At 53.8% G+C, this 23,736-nt stretch overlaps 1 protein-coding gene across 1 annotated transcript in view; it reads left to right on the forward strand.

Annotated features, from left to right (window-relative positions):
* The first annotated feature begins 1,423 nt into the window (after window positions 1-1,423).
* Window positions 1,424-23,736, forward strand: part of LOC134339168 (actin nucleation-promoting factor WAS-like) — a 32,798-nt gene continuing 10,485 nt past the window's right edge. The window contains exons 1-9 of the mRNA XM_063035545.1: window positions 1,424-1,645; window positions 3,369-3,509; window positions 4,571-4,657; window positions 20,445-20,541; window positions 20,981-21,025; window positions 21,535-21,585; window positions 21,961-22,150; window positions 22,604-22,646; window positions 23,408-23,561. Coding sequence (XP_062891615.1) covers window positions 1,562-1,645; window positions 3,369-3,509; window positions 4,571-4,657; window positions 20,445-20,541; window positions 20,981-21,025; window positions 21,535-21,585; window positions 21,961-22,150; window positions 22,604-22,646; window positions 23,408-23,561 — 892 coding nt within the window. The 5' untranslated portion in view covers window positions 1,424-1,561. The remainder of the gene's footprint in view (window positions 1,646-3,368; window positions 3,510-4,570; window positions 4,658-20,444; window positions 20,542-20,980; window positions 21,026-21,534; window positions 21,586-21,960; window positions 22,151-22,603; window positions 22,647-23,407; window positions 23,562-23,736) is intronic.

A 23,736-nucleotide genomic window follows, 5' to 3' on the forward strand; every position in this document is an offset into this window, starting at 1 on the left:
TACCCTCTCTCGGACAGTTTGTAACTCAGACAGGGTGTAAGGGAAGGACGGTGTCACAGAGGTGGGGAGGGAGGGGGGGTCACAGGGACGGAAAACGGTGCAGGAGATGGAGGGGGGGTCACAAAGACTGGGGAGGGGTGTAGAGGAGGGAGGGGGTCACAGAGATGGGGAAGGGTGTAGGGGAGGGAGGGGGTCACAAAGACTGGGGAGGGGTGTAGAGGAGGGAGGGGGGTCACAGAGACGGGGAAGGATGTACGGGGTCACAAAGACCGGGAGGGAGACTGTCAGAGAGACGGGGGGGGATGTAGGGGAGGGAGGGGTCACAAAGACTGAGAGGATTGAAAGGGTGGGTCAGGGAGCTGGGGAGGGGTGGAGGGGTAGGAAGCTGCAAGATAGCTGGAGTTGGATGGGGAGGGGTGAGATGCTAAGGGAGAGGAAGGGGGAGGGGAGGAGAGACGAGAAGGGGGAGACAAGGAGAGGTGCGACGAGGGGTGGGGAGTTATATCTCTGATGGGAGGAATAGGGAGGGATGAGACTGATCTAGAAGGGTGGGGCGCACCCACAACAATCCGATATTCAGAAATCAGAGATGCAAAGGGATTTGTGAGTCTCCGTGCAGGGTTCCCTGAAAGATAACTTGCAGGTGGAGTCGGTGGTGGTGAGGAAGACGAGTGTGGTGTTAGTGTTCGTATCAAGAGGCCTAGAACGTAAAAGCAGGGGTGGAAAGCCGAGAGATCGGTCAGGCCGCATTTGGAGTATCGTGAGCTCCTTACCTGAGAGAGGACGTGCGGACGCTGGGGAGGGGGATCACGGGGATGATGCCCCAAGTAGAAGCTGTCGCATGAGGGGTGTTTGATGGAGTGTTTGTCTCACTGAAGTTCAGAAGAACGGAAAGGGAATCTCACTGAAGCCTATCGAATACCGAGAGGCCTGGTTAGAGTGGACGTGCAGAGGACGTTGCCTACAGTGGGGGAGTCTTGAACCAGAGGGCACAACTTCAGATTTCAAGGACGCCCCCTTTCAAACAGAGGTGAGGAGGGATTTCTTTAGCCAGAAGGTGGTGAATCTGTGGAATCCATTGCCACAGATGGCTGGGTATATTTAAAGCGGAGATTGATAGGTTCTTGGTTACTCAAGATGTCAAAGGTTACGGGGAGAAGGGGGTAGTAGGTCAGCCGTGATGGAATGGTGAGACATCCGATGGGCCGAATGGTCTCTTTCTGCTCCTATAGTCTGGTGGGCAGGGAGGGGAGGGAGGTACAGCGGGTGAAGTGGGGGGGCTGAATTCGAAGGGCAAGCGACAGGCGAGGGGTGGATGTGGAGCAGGGGGTGGGGGGAGGAGAGGAGAGAGGCCGGATACAGTGACGGCGGGGGGAGGACTCGGGACACGGAGGAGGAGCCAGCACCCGGAAGTCCTCCCTCTCTCTGCCTGTGGTCAGGAGCAACATCCGCCCACGGACTGGGGAGGAAGTGTCAGCAGAGACGCAGACCCGGGACAGACGGCGGAGATCCAAGCGCAGGACCTTTCCCCGCGGCCCCCACCGCCGTTGCGTCGGCCGCCATGAGCAAGACACACACTCCATCCACCCTGCTCTCCGAGCACGAGAACCAGGCCCTCTGCGAGCTCCTCGAGCGCAAGACACAGGTGAGACCCCGTTCAGCCCCACCCAGAAGGCAGGGCAGGGTCCCAGCCCAACTGAGTGTGGGAGCGGGCCAACCCCCACTGATGGTCAATGCCCCGATCCCTCTCTGCTGTCCCATCACACACTTCCGGGGTCAGACACAGGGTGAAACTCCCTCCACAACGTCCCATCACACACTCCCGGGGTCAGACACAGAGTGAAACTCCCTCTCTGCCGTCCCATCACACACTCCTGGGGTCAGACACAGGGTGAAACTCCCTCCGCAACGTCCCATCACACACTCCCGGGGTCAGACACAGAGTGAAACTCCCTCTCTGCCGTCCCATCACACACTCCTGGGGTCAGACACAGGGTGAAACTCCCTCCACACCGTCCCATCACACACTTCCGGGGTCAGACACAGAGGAAGCTCCCTCCACACTGTCCCGTCACACACTCCCGGGGTCAGACACAGAGTGAAACTCCCTCCACACCGTCCCATCACACACTCCCGGGGTCAGACACAGAGTGAAACTCCCTCCACACCGTCCCATCACACACTCCCGGGGTCAGACACAGAGTGAAACTCCCTCCACACCGTCCCATCACACACTCCTGGGGTCAGACACAGAGTGAAGCTCCCTCGGTCATCTCCGATATGCTTAAACTTGGGTTTATTTTTGTCTCCTTCCTGTTTTCGAAGCTTTGTGAGTGTGCCTGCTAAAACTCGACCACTTCCTGCGGTGTCCTCGGGCTGCACTTCGAACCTCAGCCTCCGCAGCTGCCGAGTGCTGGGCTGAGGAGGGGCACGAGGGGGAGGGAGGGGCAAAGCGAGTAGAGAGCGCTGGTGTGGAGGGAAATTTGCACCGAGGGAGGGACAGTGAGTTAGGAGTGGTGCTGAGGAGTGAGTGTCACACTGAGGCCAGGGGGACGGTAGGAAGACAGGCAGTGAGGAGGGAGTGTATACGGAGGGATTACTGCCCCCTGCGAGGGATAACGAGTCAGGATGTTGTTGAGGGATGGACAGTGATGGAGCGTACAACCTCAGAATAGAAAATCTCTTCAGGACAGAGATGAGGAGGAATTTCTTTAGCCAGAGGGTGGTGACTCTGTGGAATTCATTGCCACAGGCGGCTGTGCAGGCCAAGTCATTGGGTGATAGGTTCTTGATCAGCCAAGGTGTTAAAGGTTACGGGGAGAAAGCAGGAGAATGGGGTTGCGAGGGTTAATAAATCAGCCATGATGGAATGGTGGAGCAGACTCAATGGGCCGAATGGCCTAATTCTGCTCCTATGGTCTAAGGAGAGAGGGGCTACAGTGAAGGGGAGGGTCACACTGTGGGAGGGGTGGTGAAGGGGAGGGTCACACTGTGGGAGGGGTGGTGAAGGGGAGGGTCACACTGTGGGAGGGGTGAAGGGGGAGGGTCACACTGTGGGGGTGGAGAAGGGAGGGTCACACTGTGGGAGGGGAGGTACCGAGGGAGGGTCACACTGTGGGAGGGGTGGTACTAAGGGAGGGTCACACTGTGGGAGGGGAGGTACCGAGGGAGGGTCACACTGTGGGAGGGGTGGTGAAGGGGGAGGGTCACACTGTGGGAGGGGTGGTACTAAGGGAGGGTCACACTGTGGGAGGTGTGGTACTGACGGAGTGGTTCAGAGGAGGGAGGTGTGGTAGGTGAGGGCCGGTGGGTACGGATGTCCCTCCCCACCACAAGCGTCTGAGCGGCTGCCTCGCTTGCCCGTACAGAGCCTGGCCACGGCGGTGGTGCAGGTCTACCTGGCCCTCCCTGACAGCAGCCACACGTGGACGAGGGAATGTGTCGGCATCGCCTGCTTCGTCAAGGACAATCCCAAACGCTCCTACTTTATCCGAGTGTTCAGCCTGAAGGTAGGTCACGTCCCCTCCCCTCACTCCATCCCATCCCCTCCCCTCCATCCTGCCCCTTACCTCCATCCCATCCCCTTCCCCTCCATCCGTCCCCTCCCCTCACTCCATCCAATCCCCTCCATCCCATCCCCTTCCCCTCTATCTGTCCCCTCCCCTCACTCCATCCCATCCCCTCCTCTCCATCCCATCCCCTTCCCCTCTATCCCCTCCATCCTGTCCCCTCCCTCCATCCGTCCCCTCCCCTCCATCCCGTCCCCTCCCCTCCATCTCATCCCCTTCCGCCCCATCCTTTCCCCTCCCCCTTCCCAGTCCCTGGCCCCTCAGCCTCGCAGGAGGGAGTGCTGCAATGTGGGAGGGGCGGTGAGGAGGGAGCGCGGCGCTGTGGGAGGGGCAGTGAGGAGGGAACGTGGCGCTCTGGGAGGGGCGGTGAGGAGGGAGCGCGGCGCTGTGGGAGGGGCAGTGAGGAGGGAGCGCGGCGCTGCGGGAGGGGCAGTGAGGAGGGAACGTGGCGCTGTGGGAGGGGCGGTGAGGAGGGAGCGCGGCGCTGTGGGAGGGGCAGTGAGGAGGGAGCGCGGCGCTGTGGGAGGGGCAGTGAGGAGGGAGCGCGGCGCTGCGGGAGGGGCAGTGAGGAGGGAACGTGGCGCTCTGGGAGGGGCGGTGAGGAGGGAGCGCGGCGCTGTGGGAGGGGCAGTGAGGAGGGAGCGCGGCGCTCTGGGAGGGGCGGTGAAGAGGGAACGTGGCGCTCTGGGAGGGGCGGTGAGGAGGGAGTGCGGCGCTGTGGTTGGGGCAGTGAGGAGGGAGCGCGGCGCTCTGGGAGGGGCAGTGAGGAGGGAGCGTGGCGCTGCGGGAGGGGCAGTGAGGAGGGAGCGTGGCGATGTGGGGGGGCAGTGAGGAGGGAGCGTGGCGCTCTGGGAGGGGCGGTGAGGAGGGATTACCACGTTGTGGGTCGGACGGAGAGGAGGGAGCCCTGCTCCACGGGATGGGGTTGAGGGAGCACCACGGGCGGGGTGAAGTGTTACCGGGGGGGCCGGGTGGTCTGAACGTCTCGGTGTCTCTTGCAGAAGGGGTGCTTGGTGTGGGAACAGGAGCTGTACAACCAGATCGAGTACCGCAAGTCCCGGCGGTACTTCCACACCTTCGCTGCTGACGTAAGTTGCTCTGGCCCCCTCCATCAGCAAGGGGAGGGGATGCAGTTTATACTTGAAGATGATTACAGGCCATTCGGCCCAGCTGAACCCTGCTGACTGTGATGTCTATCACAGAGAACACTATATTGTGCTTTATCCTTTATTTAGAGATACATCACGGTTACAGGTCCCACCGCCCAGTTACACCCTTGTTTATTAACCCATACATATTTGGAATTCGGGAGGAAACCGGATCAATTTAACCCTTCCCATATACCTCTCCATTTTTCTATCAACCATGAAGAGCCTGTTAATGGACCTGCCTCTACCAGCACCCCAGGCTCACTCCACTCACCCTCCACTCTCTGTGTAAAAAAACCCACCTCTACCTCCTCTCACTGTGTTTTTCAAAGTTCAGAGTAAATTTATTATCGAAGTACACACATGTGCAATCCTGAGATCCATTTTCCTGCGGGCATACTCAATAAATCCATAATTGAGTAACAACCATAATCGAGTCAATGAACGACCGCGTCAACTTGAGTGTTCAGCAAGACAGCAGAAGACAACAAACCCTGCAAATACTAAAAGAAAAAAATGATAAATAAGTAAGCAATAACTATCGAGTATATGAGATGAAGACTGCTTGATAGAGAGTTGATCAGTTGTGGGAACATTTCAATGATGGACGAGGAAGTTGCCCCTTCATTGAAATGTGTCCCTCATTAAAATTCTGTCCTCATTTCTGCCCTGGGGAAAATGTCTCCGGCTGTCTACCTGATCTCTGCCTCTTATACAGCTCTATCAAATCGCCTCTCATCCTCCTTCGCTCCAAAGAGAAAAGCCCAAGCTCCCTCAACCTATTCTGATAAGACGGGCTCTCTAATCCAGGCAGCACCCTGGTAAATGCCCTCGGCACCCTCTCTAAAGTTTCCACACCAGGACTGAACGCAATCCTCCAAGTGAGGTCTGATCAGGGCTTTATACAATATTACCTCAGGACTCTTCAACTTAATCCCTGACCGATGAAGGCCAACACAGCATACACCTTCTTAACCACCCGATCAAGTTACACACACCAACTCTACCTGCGTTTCAAAGAAAAACTGACCTCTGATATCCCCTCTGTACTTTCTTCCAGTCGTTTTAGAATTACACCCATTTCCGTCCTAGGAAAATGCCTGGCTGGACATGCTGTCTAGGCCTCTTATCGTCTTGTACACCTCTGTAAATCACCTCTGATCCTCCTTCGGTCCAAAGAGAAAAGCCCTAGTTTGCTCAACCGATCCTTGTAGAACATGCTCTCCAATCCAGGTAGTGTTCTGGTTAATCTCCTCTGCACCCTCTCCATCCACATCCTCCCGAGAACTGAACTCAATACTCCCAGTAAAGATTAACTCATTAGACGGTGCGCTGAAGTAAAACAGAATGCAGATTAAAGTGTTACGGTTACAGAGAAAGAGCGGTGCAGACTGACAGTAAGGTGAAAGGCCAAAACGAGGCAGATTGTGCAGTTTGGAGTCCATTTCATACGAGGGAACCGTTCATTACAGCGAGGTAGAAGCTGCCCTTGAGTTTGGTGGGACGCGTTTTCAGGTTTTTGCACCTTCTTTTGGGAGGTGGGGGAAGAGAGAACGCCAGAAGCGGGCGGGGTCTTTGATTATGCCGGCTGCTTTACTGAGACAGTGGGAAGCGTAGACAGAGGCCATGGAGGGGAACTGCTTTCTGCGATGTGCCGAGCTGTGTCCACGGCTCTCTGCGGTTTCTTGGGCGGAGGAGTTGCCGTACCGAGCCGGGACGCGTTGCTGCGGGTCGATGGGGAAATGGCGAATGCCTTTAGCCTCCCGAGGAAGTGGAGGTGTCGGAGAGCTTTCTCGGCCACTCTGTGTGTACACTGTTACGTACCCCGTAACCGGGTTGCCAAACCAGCAGAAATGGACCACTTAGTTGGAGTCTGGATTACTGGAACTAAGAAAGTTTTATTAAAGAAACAAGTAACACAGTAAGGATCGTAAGGATATAAATGCAACAGGTTAGCAATGATAAAACACACATGTACACAGAACTAGGATAATAGGAATCAACTAAGCTCTATCGCAGTCTAGAGGTAAAATGATCAGTCTCGAGTGACGCAGAGTTCAGCTCAGCTGAGTACAGTTCACAGTAATGGCTGTGGTGCCTTTGGAGAGAGAGAGCAAATATGCAAATTCCGATTCAAACAGACCTTTGATGTTCCTCGCAGTTAGCTTTCGGGCGAGCCCTTTTGATGTCTTCTGAGGTCACCGACTGTGACTCCTCCGTTCCGGATACGATCGTTCTTCTGCGGTGAACCTGGCACCCAGGCAAGGGCGGACACACACACCAGGTTCCCGCCAATCGTACCTTTTCACCCTGTGCGTCTATGGTCGGTCCCGCGACCAGACCTCCAATCTCGCACCAACTTGTGGGGGCACAATGCTTTTCCAGGGTCTCGTTATCTCGTGATTTCGTGGTGTCTGTCTTGCCTTAGCGAACCTGTTCCTTTTATTCCCCCTGCTGGGGTATCGGCTGTCCATCAAACTTCAAACAGTTCAGGTTCAAAGCAATCGGTCTGTCAATACTTGGACTGGTGTCTCTTTCCGTTATCTCTTTCTCCTCTCTCATTAACATTTTTGAATGCTGCTCCATTGTCTCACTTAATCTCTCTCATTAGCATCAATCTTCTGATAACTTGGTTTTTCGTCACAACACGATACACCAACTCCTCCCAACCGCGGAGTGGCAGGCGGCAGCGGAGATTGCGACCCGTCACACGGCGCTGGCTTTATGCAGTATTCCCTGCGTCCTCAATTCTGTACAACAGCAACATGCTCCCCGTTCCTTCCCCACCTCAATCCGACCACCCCTCGCTGTAACTCCCCTCTGCATCCATTCCCTTGCTGCCCTGCCCTCCCTCCTATACCTAAAGCAGAGGTTGATAGGTTCCTCATTAGTAGAAGTTACGGGGAGAAGGCAGGAGAATGGGGTTGAGATACATCAGCCGTGATAGAATGGCTGAGTAGACTCAATGGGCTGAATGGCCTAATTCTGCTCCTATATCTTATGGTGCTATGGAACGATCCGTCTAGACGGAAAGCAGACAAAAGATCTTTGGCAAACAACAGGAATTCTGCAGATGCTGGAAATTCAAGCAACATACATCAAAGTTGCTGGTGAATGCAGCAGGCCAAGCAGCATCTATAGGAAGAGGCGCAGTCGACGTTTCAGGCCGAGACCCTTCGTCAGGACTAACTGAAGGAAGAGTGAGTAAGGGATTTGAAAGCTGGAGGGGGAGGGGGAGATGCAAAATGATAGGAGAAAACAGGAGTGGGGGGGGGATAGAGCCGAGAGCTGGACAGGTGATAGGCAAAAGGGATACGAGAGGATCATGGGACAGGAGGTCCGGGAAGAAAGACAGGGGGGTGGGTGACCCAGAGGATGGGCAAGAGGTATATTCAGAGGGACAGAGGGAGAAAAAGGAGAGTGAGAGAAAGAATGTGTGCATAAAAATGAGTAACAGATGGGGTACGAGGGGGAGGTGGGGCCTTAGCGGAAGTTAGAGAAGTCAATGTTCATGCCATCAGGTTGGAGGCTACCCAGACGGAATATAAGGTGTTGTTCCTCCAACCTGAGTGTGGCTTCATCTTTACAGTAGAGGAGGCCGTGGATAGACATGTCAGAATGGGAATGGGATGTGGAATTAAAATGTGTGGCCACTGGGAGATCCTGCTTTCTCTGGCGGACAGAGCGTAGATGTTCAGCAAAGCGGTCTCCCAGTCTGCGTTGGGTCTCACCAATATATAAAAGGCCTTTTATATATAGAAAGCAGGATCTCCCAGACTTCTCTAACTTCCGCTAAGGCCCCACCTCCCCCTCGTACCCCATCTGTTACTCATTTTTATGCACACATTCTTTCTCTCACTCTCCTTTTTTCTCCCTCTGTCCCTCTGAATATACCTCTTGCCCATCCTCTGGGTCACCCATCCCCCTGTCTTTCTTCCTGGACCTCCTGTCCCATGATCCTCTCGTATCCCCTTTTGCCTATCACCTGTCCAGCTCTCGGCTCTATCCCTCCCCCTCCTGTCTTCTCCTATCATTTTGCATCTCCCCCTCCCCCTCCAGCTTTCAAATCCCTTACTCACTCTTCCTTCAGTTAGTCCTGATGAAGGGTCTCGGCCTGAAACGTCGATTGCGCCTCTTCCTATAGATGCTGCTTGGCCTGCTGCGTTCACCAGCAACTTTGATGTATGTTGCTTAAAAGATCTTTGGCTGTATCTCGGTCCATGTGACAATCATAATTACTCTGTATGTCCAACCAGGATCTGTTGAATTAAAGAGGATTAAACTCCATCTGCCACTTGTTTGCCCAAGTTTCCAGCTTATCCTTGGACAAACTCCATTGCTGTCTACTACCCCCCCACCCAAATCTGTAAACCTGTAGGGGGTGTTAGGGTCCCAGAGGGGTGTGGGCTGCTTCAGTCCGAGAAGTCCCAAGAAAGAGGGAAGTGGAAGTGTGGCTGGGGAGGAGAGCTTGCAAACGTAGAGCAAATACTGTGCCTATTGACACCCTGGTCTTTACCAATCAGGGCAGAGAGCACAGAATTTCGAATATTATGATCCAACTCCCTGACTTCCCACTGTGGTATAGCAGCAGAATTAGTTCGCAGATGATACCAAGATTGGTGGAGTTGTGGATCGTGTAGAAGACTGGCAAAGAATACAGCACGATACGGATCAGTTGCAGATGTGGGCAGAGAAATGGCAGATGGAGTTTAACCCAGATAAATGTGAGGGGTTGCACCTTGGCAGGGCAAACACAGGGAGACAGTACTCTGTTAATGATAAGATCTGTAACAGTGTTGCTGAGCAGAGAGATCTTGGGATCCAAGTTGATGGCTCCTTGAAAATGGCTACACAGGTCAATAAGGTGGTTAAGAAGGTTTATGGAATGGTTGTTTTTATTAGTCGAGGCATCGAGTTCAAAAGTCAAGAGGTTATGTTGCAACTTTATAAAACTCTGGTTAGGCCATATCTGGAGTCTTGCATTCAGTTCTGATCTCCTCACTATAGGAAGGGTATTGAGGCTTTGGAGAGGGGGCAGAAGAGGTTTACGAGAATGCTGCCTGGTTTAGAGGGCATGTGCTATCGTGAGAAGTTGAACAAACTTGGGTTGTTTTCTCTGGAGCGTTGGTGACTGAGGGGAGATCTGATAGAGGTTTACAGGATTATGAGAGGCAGAGATGGAGTAGACAGGGGGTACCTGTTTCCCGGGGTTGAAATGTCTAATTCCAGAGGGCATGCATTGAAGGTGAGAGGACGTAGGTTCAAAAGGGGACGTGAGGTGTAAGTTTTTTACTCAGCAGTGGATGCCTGGTATGGTGATAGAGGCAAATACCATAGATTAGATTAGATTAGATTAGATTATGAGAACACTCAGTCCTCTAATTGTCATTTAGAAATGCATACATGCATTAAGAAATTATACAATGTTCCTCCAGAGTGATATCACAGAAAACAGAACAAACCAAAGACTAACACAGACAGAACCACATAATTATAACATATAGTTACAGCAGTGCAAAACAATACCATAATTTGATAAAGAACAGACCCTCGGCAGGGTAAAAAAAAGTCCCCGAGTCGATCGACTCCCGAGTCCCCGATAGCAGCGGCAAAAGGGAGAAACTCCCTGCCATAAACCTCCAGGCACCGTCAACTTGCTGATGCCTTGGAAGCAGCCGACCGCAGCCAACACCGAGTCCGTCCATCCGAAAACTTCGAGCTTCCGACCAGCCCCTCCGATACAGCCTCCCGAGCGCCATCCTCTGCCGAGCACATTTTGACCTCGCCCCGGCCGCTGAAACAAGCAAAGCCGAGGATTCGGGGCCTTCTCCTCCGGAGATTCCGGTTACCACACAGTAGCAGCAGCAGCGAAGCGGGCATTTCAGAAGTTTTCCAGATGTTCCTCCGTGCTGTCACGTCTGTCTCCATCAAATCAGAATTGTGACTGGTCCCCAACTTGACAGATTACAGATATCATTCACCGGAGAGGCCGCGCGCACTGCTGTCGCGCCGCCATCTTCTCCTCCTCTTTTAAGAGGCTTTTAAGCGACATTTGGATAGGCAGATGAATGTGAGGGATATGGACATTGTGTAGGTAGGAGGGATTAGTGTTTCAATGTTTTTGGTTTTCTTGTTAGTAGGTCAGTACTACATTGTGGGCCGAATGGCCTGTCCCATGCTGTGCTGTTCAATATTCTATGTTCTATCAACCTCTGCTTTAAATATACCCAATAATTTGGCCTCCACTGTTGCCTCTGGCAATGAATTCCACAGATTCACCACCCTCTGGCTAAAGAAATTCCTCCTCAACTCTGTTCTAAATGGACGTCCCTCTATTCTGAGGCTGTGGCATCTGGTCCTGATTCATTCACTATAGAAAACATCCTCTCCATAACCACTCTATCTAAGCCTTTCAATATTCAATAGGTTTAAGTGAGAACCCTCCTCGTTCTTCTAAATTCCAGCGAGTATGGGCCCAGGCCATCAAATGCTCCTCTTATACTAACCCTTTCATTCCTGGAATCATACATGCAACACTCTCCTCCAATGTCAGGAGATCCTTTCTCAGATATGGGGCCCAAAATTGTTCACAGTCCTACAAGTGAGACCTCACCAGTGCCTTATAAAGCCTCAGCATTACATCCATGCTTTTATAGTCCAGTCCTCTTGAAATTAATGATAACATTGCATTTGCCTTCCTCGCCACTGACCCAAGCTATAAGTTACCCTGTCACAAAGGGGTGCTGGGAACGGACCCAAATGCAAGACACAGACACTGAACTACAAAGAACAGGACTTGACTAGAGTAGGGACGTGACAAGTAGCAGGGAAAAGAACACAGACTAGGGCTTGGACCCCGTGCCAGAGACTGGACAAGGATCTTGCCAGTGTCAGGCCCCAGAACCAGGCATGGACATGACATGACTGCAGGACTGGAGGCTTGAGGCTTGAGGCTTGGAGACAGGCTTGGGGTCTTGAGGCTTGGAGAGACTTGGGGTCTTGAGGCTTGAGGCTTGGAGAGACTTGGGGTCTTGAGGCTTGAAGCTTGGAGACAGGCTTGGGGTCTTGAGGCTTGAAGCTTGGAGACAGGCTTGGGGTCTTGAGGCTTGAGGCTTGGAGACAAGTTTGGGGTTTTGAGGCTTGAGGCTTGGACAGGCTTGGGGTCTTGAGGCTTGAGGCTTGGAGACAGGTTTGGGGTCTTGAGGCTTGAAGCATGGAGACAGGCTTGGGGTCTTGAGGCTTGAGGCTTGGAGACAGGCTTGGGGTCTTGAGGCTTGAAGCATGGAGATAGGCTTGGGGTCTTGAGGCTTGAGGCTTGGAGACAGGCTTGGGGTCTTGAGGCTTGAAGCATGGAGATAGGCTTGGTGTCTTGAGGTTTGAGGCTTTGAGGCAGGCTTGGGGTCTTGAGGCTTGAGGCTTGGAGACAGGCTTGGGATCTTGAGGCTTGAAGCTTGGAGACAGGCTTGGGGTCGAGGCTTGAGGCTTGGAGACAAGTTTGGGGTTTTGAGGCTTGAGGCTTGGACAGGCTTGGGGTCTTGAGGCTTGAGGCTTGGAGACAGGTTTGGGGTCTTGAGGCTTGAAGCATGGAGACAGGCTTGGGGTCTTGAGGCTTGAGGCTTGGAGACAGGCTTGGGGTCTTGAGGCTTGAAGCATGGAGATAGGCTTGGGGTCTTGAGGCTTGAGGCTTGGAGACAGGCTTGGGGTCTTGAGGCTTGAAGCATGGAGATAGGCTTGGGGTCTTGAGGCTTGAGGCTTGGAGACAGGCTTGGGGTCTTGAGGCTTGAGGCTTGGAGACAGGCTTGGGGTCTTGAGGCTTGAGGCTTGGAGACAGGCTGGGGGTCTTGAGGCTTGAGGCTTGGAGACAGGCTGGGGGTCTTGAGGCTTGAGGCTTGGAGACAGGCTGGGGGTCTTGAGGCTTGAGGCTTGGAGACAGGCTGGGGGTCTTGGTCTTGAGGCACGCAGGCTGGGGTATGGACTCCGAGCCAGAGACTGGGCAAGGACCCAGAACCTGGGAGTTGACTCAGGCTCAGACTCCAGAACTAGTCGAGGACAAGACGAGGCTACAGGACTGGACACGGCTTGGGTGTGGAACTCCTGGGTAGGGCGAGACACAAGGACAGGTAAAGGCACATGGACAGGACTCGGACAGGACTGGACTAGGCACGGACTGGATGAGGGCCTTCTGGAGCACGGAGCCTTGGACTAGAAGAGACAGGAGCACGGAACACAGAGTCGGGACCCCTCCTTGGGAACGGGACGTGGGGCTGGGACTCATACATAGAGCACTGAACATGAAGAGACGGATCCTAACACATGGTGGCAGCAAACGGCCGGACCTATCTAGCGAAGGCGTGGACGCAGAGAGACAATTCCACACAATAAAAGACAGTTCCTTATCTTGACCTAACAAGGCTCCGGTCTTGGTCTGGCAGTAAGACTTCAGCGATACAGGCGGGGTATCCAGGCCCAGAGTCAGGCGAGGCATCCAGGCAGAGAGTCAGGCAAGGGGGGAAAAGACAAGGAGGGGAACGGGACAGTCCAGCCGGGAATCCCTGGTTTGCAGAAATATTTATGTCTCAGCCTCATAACGAGAAACATGTGCCCACAACAGAAACTGGGGAAAACCAGAAACCTCGGAACAAGGAACCATGGACCAGACCGTGAACTGGAACATGGAGTTTACGGACCGGACTATGACATACCCTTTAGAGAATCCTCCACGAGGACTCCCAAGTCCCTTTACAAAAGACTTTTGAATTTTCTCCACATTGAAAATGTAGTCTCCTCTTTTCTTCCTTCTACCAAGATATTTTGTGTTGCTGAAGATTTCAGCGTCTGCTGAATCTCTTGTCCCCATGATATCTCAAACACAGTTATTATCAAAGAATGTATGGCGTGTACAACCCTGAGATTTGTCTTCCCACAGACAGCCACAAAACAAAGAAACACCATAAAACCCACCCAAAGAAAAACGTCCAACACCCAACGCACAAAGAAATTGTGCTAACGGCTAAAAATGTGCAAATAACGCACAGAAAATAAAACATCAAACCGCAGCGTCCCTCGAAACAGTCTGGGAATGTTCGTTTCTCTTCAAGTTAGCAGTGCTGTGACGTTTGTAGACTGCTGGCCGCAGAGCCGGTCTCCTCGATCAAAATTGCGCAAACTAGCAATAACACATCGTAACACGGACAGCAGAGTCCTCTGACAATGAGTCCAATCCGCAAACCGCGCCCATCAAACCTTGCCCAAGACACCTTCCACCGGCAGCCGCAGTGAGACCGGTCAATCTCAGGCAGACGCTCGCCTTCCACTCTCGTCCCCGTTGATTTCAATCCCGGCTGGCGCTTTAGTTGGCCAGTTGGTCGAGAACTGGAGTCCGACATGGGTTCGCGCTCCACCATGAGGCCACACGCTCCGGTCTCAACCTCGCCGAAGTCTCTTGGAGACTGCAAAATGCCAGATCGCTCAGTCGGCCCAAAAACACATAAAGTAAGCTACGGGCTCCAATCGCACGCAGATTACTGGTAGAAATATATTTAAAAGAAATAGCTTCATGAACTATCTGCAGGACGTCACTGTTAGTCGCGTTGACTAACAGCCATTTGTATTTTCAACAAAACTCACTCAGGTGTAATCCCCTCACCGTCCCTGCACGACATCTGTTAAATGGTCTTTCCTGTTCTCCTTGTTCTGTTGATAATTATTGAGTCTATTCATCTATTCCACATTTATTTAAGTTTGATTTATTTATTTAAGTTGGAGGGAAGGCTGGTACAGGGTTCTGAGTTGGATGATCAGCCATGATCATAATAAATGGCGGTGCAGGCTCGAAGGGCTGAATGGCCTACTCCTGCACCTATTTTCTATGTTTCTATGATTATTGATTTTTGCGCCTGTGACCGTTCTGCTAATTGTGGATTGCCCATGGTTGTTGGCACGATTGTTTTGTAAATCGTTGGTTGCACTTGGGCTGTCTTTTATGATATTGCCCTGTGTTTTACGCTTTTGGTACCGAACCACAATCAATTCTGATTCATTCATTCATTATGTGCCATGTTGTATGACATCATCATTATGTGCTGTATCGTATGACGTGGGCAATCCTGGCAAATTTTTCTACAGAAGTGGCTTGCCATTGCCTCCTTCTGGGCAGTGTCTTCACAAGACGGGTGACCCCAGTACTCTTCAGAGATTGTCCGCCTGGCATCAGTGGTCGCACAACCAGGACATGTGATCTGCACCAGCTGCTCATACGACCATCCACCACCTGCTCCTGTGGCTTCACATGACCCTGATCTGGGGTCAGGGGGGCTAAGCAAGGGTTACACCTTGTCCCAGGGCGACCTGCAGGCTTGCGGAGGGAAAGAGTGCCTTTGGTAGAGACGTATCTCCACCCCAATTCTGGTACGATTCACAAACTGGCAATGAAGTGATTCCGACTCGCCACTCTTTGGAATAATTCCCTATCTGACCAAGGTCCCTGCGTGGTCTACGACGAGCTTCTTCAGCACCAGCAACACTTCCCGATTCCGCGTCACCAGCAAACTTACTGATTTGAGGCCTTGCTGGATGAGGAACTTGCGATCTGCTCTGTGCGTCAGTCTGGTCCTTGTAAAAGGAACCAGAGGGTCGTGTGAAGGCATTAAACTCAGAGACTCCCCTCCTATCAGATTCTTCCTTCTCCAGCCCATGACCATTTCCACCCACTTGGCTTCACCTGTCACTTTCCAGCTAGCCTCCATCCCCTCCTCTCCCACCTTCTAATTCAGGGATCTCACCCCTTCCCACTCAGTCCTGAAGAAGGGTCTCGGCCCAACACATCGACTGTTCACTCTTTTCCATAGATGCTGCCCGACCCGGTGAGTTCCTCCAGCACTTTGTGTGTGTGTTGCTCTGGATTTCCAGCATCTGCGGGAATTTCCTCTTGTTTCAGAAAGGAGAAAATTGACATGGGTTGAGAGAGCTCGAACAACCTCCCCCGCCCCCCTCTTTGACCATCCGAGGCTCGTCACCTTGTCGTGGTGGACAGGCTGGTGATCCCGGGAGTGATGCCGTCTGGAGATTAGTCCCTGGTCAGGTCACCCCTGACGGCGAGGTTCCAGCCAAAGAGCGATCCAACCGATACCTCAGCGGTGGAGCTGGCGGACGATGACGGCGCATCGCAACGGGAGTGAAGGCAGAGGACGGTCCCCAGTCGTCTTGCACTCCACGTCACTGGCTGACCCTGATCTGTCAAGGGCGGTGTGACGGCTACCTGTGCGTCAGCCTCTCCACATAAAGCAAAGACCCACACAAACGTTCCCCATTGGGAGTCCAATGTCAACCCCTTAGGACCTGGTCTCCCAGTCTGGGTCCACAGGCATTTTTGCTTAATGGTATTCATCCATGGCTTGAAAAGGGCTGGGAACGCCTGCCTTAGGAGAACATCATACTGGATTCAAGTGATGGGATTACTAGCCCGTCGAAGACTTTTTGCTCTCAAGTGATTCCCCAGATTTAAGAGTCTTTGAGCACTACAGGATCCGTTGGGCGCCACAGCTGCGTAGCAGATAGCACAATGCTATTAAATAATTACAGCTAATAATGCAATTTCTTCTTTCTAAACTTTCCATCAGACTAGACTTGGTTCTCTTTGGCTGCAAACTCTTCAATAGGTTCATTATAGCTCTTTCGGTTATTTTCCCATTTTTCGAGATGGGATATCCTGTCAGCCATCTTGTTTCGATGCGATTGTCACCGTGAAACCGGGAAAGGTGATCTAGCAAAGGGCGGGGGGTGCTGGTTATGTAAAGAACTGCCGCTCACTGGATGTTTTCACACTATTCTCTGTAAACTCTAGAGACTGTGGCGCAAGACAATCCCAGCAGATCAGCACTTTCTGGATACTCAAACCACCCCATCTGGCACCAACGGTCAAAGCCACTTGGATCACGTTTCTTCCCCATTCTGATGTTTGGTTCTGGTCACCAATCCACAAGAAAGATGTCAATAAACTTGAAAGAGTGCAGAGAAAATTTACAAGGATGTTGCCCGGACTTGAGGACTGAGTTATAGCTTGAATAGAATATAGAACAGCACAGTACAGACCTTTCAGCCCACAAAACTGTGCCGAACATGTCCTTACCTTAGAAATTACCAAGGGTTACCCATAGCTCTCTATTTTTCTGAGTTCCATGTATCTGTCTAGAAGTCTCTTAAAAGACTCTATCGTATCCACCTCCACCACTGTCACTGGCAGCCCATTCCACGCACTCACCACTCTCTGCATAAAAAAACTTACCCCTGACTTCTTCTCTGTACCTACTTCGAAGCACCTTAAAACTGTGCCCTCCCGTGCTAGCCATTTCAGCCCTGGGGAAAAAGCCTCTGACTATCCACATGATCAATGCCTCTCATCAACTTATACACCTCCATCAGGTCACCTCTCATCCTCCGTCGCTCCAAGGAGAAAAGGCTGAGTTCCCTCAACCTATTCTCATAAGGCATGCTCCCCAATCCAGCCAACGTCCTTGTAAACCTCCTCTGCACCCTTTCTATGGTTTCCACATCCTTCTCATACTGAGGCGACCAGTAGGTTACCAAAACCAAACATCAGAATGGGGAAGAAATGCGATCTCAGTACTTTGACTGCTGGTGCTAGACAGAGTGGTTTGAGTATCTCAGAAAGTGATCTCCTGGGACTTTCACATACAACAGTCTCTAGAGTTTACAGCGAATGAAAAAATATTCCAGTGAGTGGCAGTTCTGTGGGTGAAAATGCCTCATTAATGAGTGAGGTCAGAGGAGAATGACCAGACTGATTCAAGCTGACAGGACGGTGACAGTAATTTCAATAACCACGTGTTATAGCGGTGGTGTGCAGACAAACATCTCTGAATGCACAACACATCAAACTTTGAAGTGGATGGGCTACATCAACAGAAGACCTCAAGCATACACTCAGTGGCCACTTTATTACGTTCAGAAGGTACCTAATGAAGTGGCAGTGAGTGTGTGTTTGAGAAGGTTCAGGGGATTGAGGGTTGGTATAGGAGAGGAGATTAAATCAATGTTAACAAGGAAGATTGTGACATAGTCATAGTCATAGTCATACTTTACTGATCCCAGGGGGAAATGGTTCTCGTTACAGTTGCATCATAAATAATAAATAGTAACAGAACCATAAATAGTTAAATAGTAATACGTAAATTATGCCAGTAAATTATGAAGTAAGTCCAGGACCAGCCTATTGGCTCAGGGTGTCTGACCCTCCAAGGGAGGAGTTGTAAAGTTTGATGGCCACAGGCAGGAATGACTTCCTATGACGCTCTGTGCTGCATCTCGGTGGAATGAGTCTCTGGCTGAATGTACTCCTGTGCCCACCCAGTACATTATGTAGTGGATGGGAGACATTGTCCAAGATGGCATGCAACTTAGACAGCATCCTCTTTTCAGACACCACCGTGAGAGAGTTCAGTTCCATCCCCACAACATCACCGGCCTTATGAATGAGTTTGTTGATTCTGTTGGTGTCTGCTGTCATACTAGGGAACTGCCCAATAATTCGAGTTGCCTTGGTGGGACATGCTTTGAGGCTTTTGTATCTTCTGCCCGATGGGAGAGGGGAGAAGAGAGGGTGTCCGGGGTTGGATGGAGCCTTTGATGGTGCCGGCTGCTTTACTGAGGCAGTGAGAAGTGCATTTTGAGTCCGTGGAGGCGAGGCTGTTTTCTGTGACGTGTTGGGTTGGGTGGTTCGGAGACTGGGGCTCTCCCAGCTCCTGAATCCAGACAGGAGTCTTCTACACCCCGGCTGTCCTGGGATGTGGGGTTCAGGAATCTGGTTACCCCAGGGTCTGTCTGACACTGAGAGCAGGACCCAATCCTGAGAGATTGCCCTCCGTCTCGCAAGCACCGGCTTCCAGCGAGGGAGAGTCCAGCTGTCACTTTGAGGTTTAAGATTCACATCGCCCAGACCCATATTTGGGAGTCAACAGTAACCCTGGACTAGACACACATACCCCATGGGTGCAAGGGCAGGTCAGAGGGTGATCACACGACCCCATGGGTGCAAGGGCAGGTCAGAGGATGATCACACATACCCCATGGGTGCAAGGGCAGGTCAGAAGGAGAGTGACTCAACTCTTCACACCCAAACGCCTTTCCCTGTCCACAACTCAGGAGTGTGACCGGACACTCCCCACTTGCCTGGGTGAAGTTAGTCCACGTACTCCACATCCACCACATTACCACTTCCCCCTATCTGCAAGTCAGTAATGTAATGGCACACTCCCCACTTGCCTGGGTGGAGGTAGTCCATGTACTCCAGATCCACCACATTACCTCTCCCCCATTCACAAGTTAGGAGTGTGATGGGACACTCCCACATGCCTAGATGGAGTTGGTCCACATTACCTCTCCCACATCTACAAGTCACGAGTGTGATAGGACTATCCCCACTTGCCTGGGTGGAGTTAGTCCATGCACTCCACATCCACCACATTATATTCCGCATGTCTACAACTCAGGAGTGTGACGGGACACTCCCCACTTGCCTGGAGCGAGTGCAGCTCCAACAGCTCGAGGAAGTAGACACCATCCACAGCCCATTCGATCCCTCCCTCCAGCACAGTGTCTGCTCCTTCCACTGAATGCACCACAGTCCCTCACCCAGGGCTATTGTGATGGCCCCACCCGAACCTGGCCCAGCAGTTCCTTCTCCATTGTCAGGTCAAAGTCCGTAAGTCACAGGGTCAGAGTCAAGGTCATTGTCCCATTCGATCATGGCCGATATTTTTCATCCCCATTCTCCTGGTAATCTTTGATATCCTGACTCATCACGAAGCTCCATTTTAAATATACCCACCGACCTGGATGCAGCACCCTCTGGCTAAAAGAGATTCCTCCCCATCTCTGTCGAAATGGACTTCATTGTATGCTGAGGCCGTGCCCTCTGGTCTGAGACCACCCCCACTGTGGGAAACATCCTCTGCATGTCCACTCAATGTGTGATAGGTTTCAGTGAGGTCCCCCCCAGCAGGTCCAGGCCCAGAGTCATCAAGCGTTCCTCATATGTTAACCCTTCCTTTCCTGGATTTGTTCTCTTGAACCCCTGCGACCCCTGCAGGGTAAGCACGTCTGTCCTCAGACAAGGGGCCCCAAGACTGCTCGTGATATCCGACCAGCGCCTTACAAAACCCAGGCAGTACATCGCTGTGTTTCTCCTCTGGTCCTCTCCAAATGATCATCACGTGGCCTTCGCCGTCCTTCCCACTGGGAGCAACGCGGATCACTGAACTCCGGGGGCAGCTTCCCCACACGGACTCCGGCGGGTCGGGGGAGGGCGGCAGTTCGGGACGGGCGACCAACGCTGCGGTGTCAAGATTCTTGGATGAAGAATTGGGCAAACCTGTGATCCACAAAGACCTGTGCCCCACCCAGTGGTTGGGTGAGGGGGGGGGGGTCACAGACAGGCAAGCAACAGGGGTCTATGGCCCCACTTGTCCATGCCGACCGCCAATCCCCTTTCCCCGGATTCAGTCCGTGGCCTTCCTTGCTTTGGGACGGAGGGATTTTCCAGGCGAATGCAGGGAGCGGTTCACACCGATCGGGATGGCGAAGGTGGGGGGGCGGGGGTGTGAGGAGCATGGTGGAGGGGTGGGGGTCTGGTAATTCGGGCTGGAAGGGCAGACTGGGTGTGGTGTGGATGCTGTGACTTATCGTCCCCCACTTCCTGCCCCCATCCCAGGGGTGCGAAGCCGGTCTGAACTTCGCTGACGAACAGGAGGCAGACGATTTCCATAGCATCATTCAGGAGAAAATTCGACTCCGGCATACCCGACACGGTAGGGGAGGGAGAGGAGGGGGGGGAGAGGGAAGGTGAGGAGAGGAGGAATTATAGATGGAGGAGAGAGAAGGGAGGAGGAGGGGTGGAGGGAGGGAGGAGAGAAGTGGAAGGGGAGGGAAGGAAGCAAGGAGGGGAGGGGGTAGGGATGAGGTTGAAGAAAAGGAGGTTGATGGGACTGAGGGAGAGGAGGAGGTTGGAGACGGAAAGAGAGAGGAGACGGCAGTGAAGAGAGGGAGGTGAAGGAAGAGGGGAGGGATGGAAGGGTGAACGGGAAAGAGGGGAAAGATGGCAGTGAGGGGAGGTGGGAGGGGGTAAAGAGGAGGAGGGAGGAGAGAGGAAAAGGGAAACAAATGGGGGGGGATGAGCATGCAGAGAGAGAGGGGAGGCCAGATCTTCAACCCCACCTCACCGAGTCTTCCCTCTTTTCTCCTCCGCAGAGAAACGGCAGCATGGCCCCACTCCTCCACCCCACGTCCCGGAGGGTAAGTGTCACCAGTGAGATGCCCTGTACCAGGTCAGTCGCCTTTTTCCCACTACCCCCACCCCGGGGGCCTAGACCTATATTAGAGAGAGATCCCGGGATGGGAAAGGTTCTGGGAGGGAGAGGACAGCAAACTACATCCTTCTCACTCCCATTCGCCAGGCCTATAGGAGTAGGCCGGGACAGAAGCCTGGGCCTCACCTTGTGGAGGAGATGTGGTTGGGGAGGGGTATTGAAGCGAGGGGTGAAATGGAGCCTCCTGCTCCCACTTGCCGTGCGTCCGGAATGGAGAAAGTGAGAGACGAGCCTCAAAGATGATGATGCCTGCAGTTGAATATCCCCACGGACGGCCATCACTCACGAATGGAGGGGAGGAGAATGGGTGGAGGGAGGGAAGGGGTGAAGACGGGGGAGGGGAGGGGCAGAGGGTGAGCAGAAGGGGGGGGATGTGGAGAGTGGCAATGAGGGTCCACAATAATCGGACACACTGCGCCTCTCGTGTCTACACAGGCAAGAGGCCAACAGCGCCGCTCCCCCAGGTCCCATTGAAGGATCACAGTGGTGAGTAGTGGTAGGGAGGACATTCAGTCAATCGTCCTACACCCCTCCCCGTCTCTGTGAACCCTCCCTCCCCTACACCCCTCCCCGTCTCTGTGACCCTTCCCTCCCCTACACCCCTCCCCGTCTCTGTGACCCCTTCCCTCTCCTACACCCATCCCTGTCACTGTGAGCCCCTCCCCATCTCCCCTACTCCCCTCCCCATCTGTGACCCCCTCCCTCTCCTACACCCCTCCCCGTCTCCATGACCCCTCCCTCCCCTACACCCCTCCCCATCTGTGACCCCTCCCTCCTCTACACCCCTCCCCGTCTCTGTGACCCCTCCCTCCCCTCCCCGGCTGACGCAGCTCTGTTGCTCACTCCGGTCCGACCCGCCAGGCTCCGAGCTCCAGTCTGTCCAGACCTCCGGCTCGCTGATGATGTCCACCATGCCGATCCAGAATCCGGACATCACCTCATTCCGGTACCGGTGTTTGCCGGCCTCGGTGCCGGCGGACAAGAAGAAGGGCAAAGCGAAGGGCAAGAAGAAGATGACCAAGGCCGACATTGGAGTGCCGAGCAACTTCCAGTGAGTGTCAGGGGTCGAGGGCCGGGGGTTCCGAGCCTAAGTCTGGGTCAGTTGTCAGGGGTCCAAGGTCAGTGATGTGGGGGTGGGGTCGTTGATCCGCCGTCTGTATCCGGCGTGAGGGTTCGCGGGTCGGGGGTCGATGATCCGAGGTGTAGATCGGGTGTCGAGGGGTCAGGGGATCAGGCCAGGTCGTGAGAGTCCCTGGTCCGGGTCAGGGGGCACTGGGATCAGTGGAGAGGGTCAAGTTCAAATAGGTCTTCCTCCTCTCACACCACATCCCGGTCCCCTTTAACTGGCATAATCCCAACCCATCCCTTTAATTTGTGCCGCCCATCCCTTTAACTCAGTGTACCTCAACCCTGTATTGGGGCGTCCACCCCCTCACCCCCACTGGCACACTAAATGCTTCCTTTGGGGTCCCGAGTGAGTAACCGTACCCCGTTTCCTTTCCAGGCACGTTGGACATGTAGGGTGGGACCCCAACTGCGGATTCAATGTAAGTGGCTCCTTCTCGACCGGCTCCGACTGACAACAGTCGTACCTCGTGGCCTGGGAGGGGGGTGTCGCAGGAGGAAATCACAGAGACAAAGATTGATGTCGGGGAGAGAGGGGGTCACTGAGACGGGGAGGGGTGTAGGGGAGGCAGGAGATTACAGAGATAGATGTGGGTCTTGGGGAGGGTGGGGGTCACAGAGATGGGGAGGGGTGTAGTGGAGGGAGGGGGTCACAGAGATGGGGAGGGGTGTAGGGGAGGGAGGGGGTCACAGAGATGGGGAGGGGTGTAGGGGAGGGTGGGGGTCACAGAGACGGGGAGGGGTGTAGGGGAGGGAAGGGGTCACAGAGATAGATGTGGGTGTAGGGGAGGGTGGGGTTCACAGAGATGGGGAGGGGTGTAGTGGAGGGAGGGGGTCACAGAGATGGGGAGGGGTGTAGGGGAGGGTGGGGGTCACAGTGATGGGGAGGGGATAGGCAGGGAGGGTGTAGGGGAGGGAGGGGGTCACAGAGATGGGGAGGGGTGTAGTGGAGGGAGGGGATCACAGAGATGGGGAGGGGTGTAAGGGAGGGTGGGGTTCACAGAGACGGGGAAGGGTGTAGTGGAGGGAGGGGTCACAGAGACAGGGAGGGGTGTAGGGGAGGGAGGGGTCACAGAGATGGGAGGGGTGTAGGGGGAAGGGGTCACTGAGACAGGGAGGGGTGTGGGGTGTAAGGGAGGCATCACAGAGACGGCCAGGGTGTCACCGCTCGGATTTGCCGCAGGTTAACGAGATGGACCCGGACCTGCGGAACCTTTTCCAAAAGGCCGGGATCAGCGAGGCGCAGATGACGGACGTGGAGACCTCTAAGGTCCTGTACGACTTCATCGAGCGGCAGGGCGGCCTGGAGGTGGTGAAGAAGGAGATGCAGAGACAAGGTGATTGGCGAGGGGCGAGGGGCGAGGGGCAAGGGGCGAGGGGGCACAGACGCAGAGGGGCGCGCATGGCGCTAGCGACGTGGCCAAGTGTGGGTGCGTGTGGACGGGTTGGTGTGGTACCACTGCTGTCTGCGGGAGTGGGCCGGGCCCTGGTTCAATGTGTGGGTGCGGTGAT

The sequence above is a fragment of the Mobula hypostoma genome, chromosome 28, assembly GCF_963921235.1.
Source record: "Mobula hypostoma chromosome 28, sMobHyp1.1, whole genome shotgun sequence".
NCBI lineage: Eukaryota > Metazoa > Chordata > Chondrichthyes > Myliobatiformes > Myliobatidae > Mobula > Mobula hypostoma.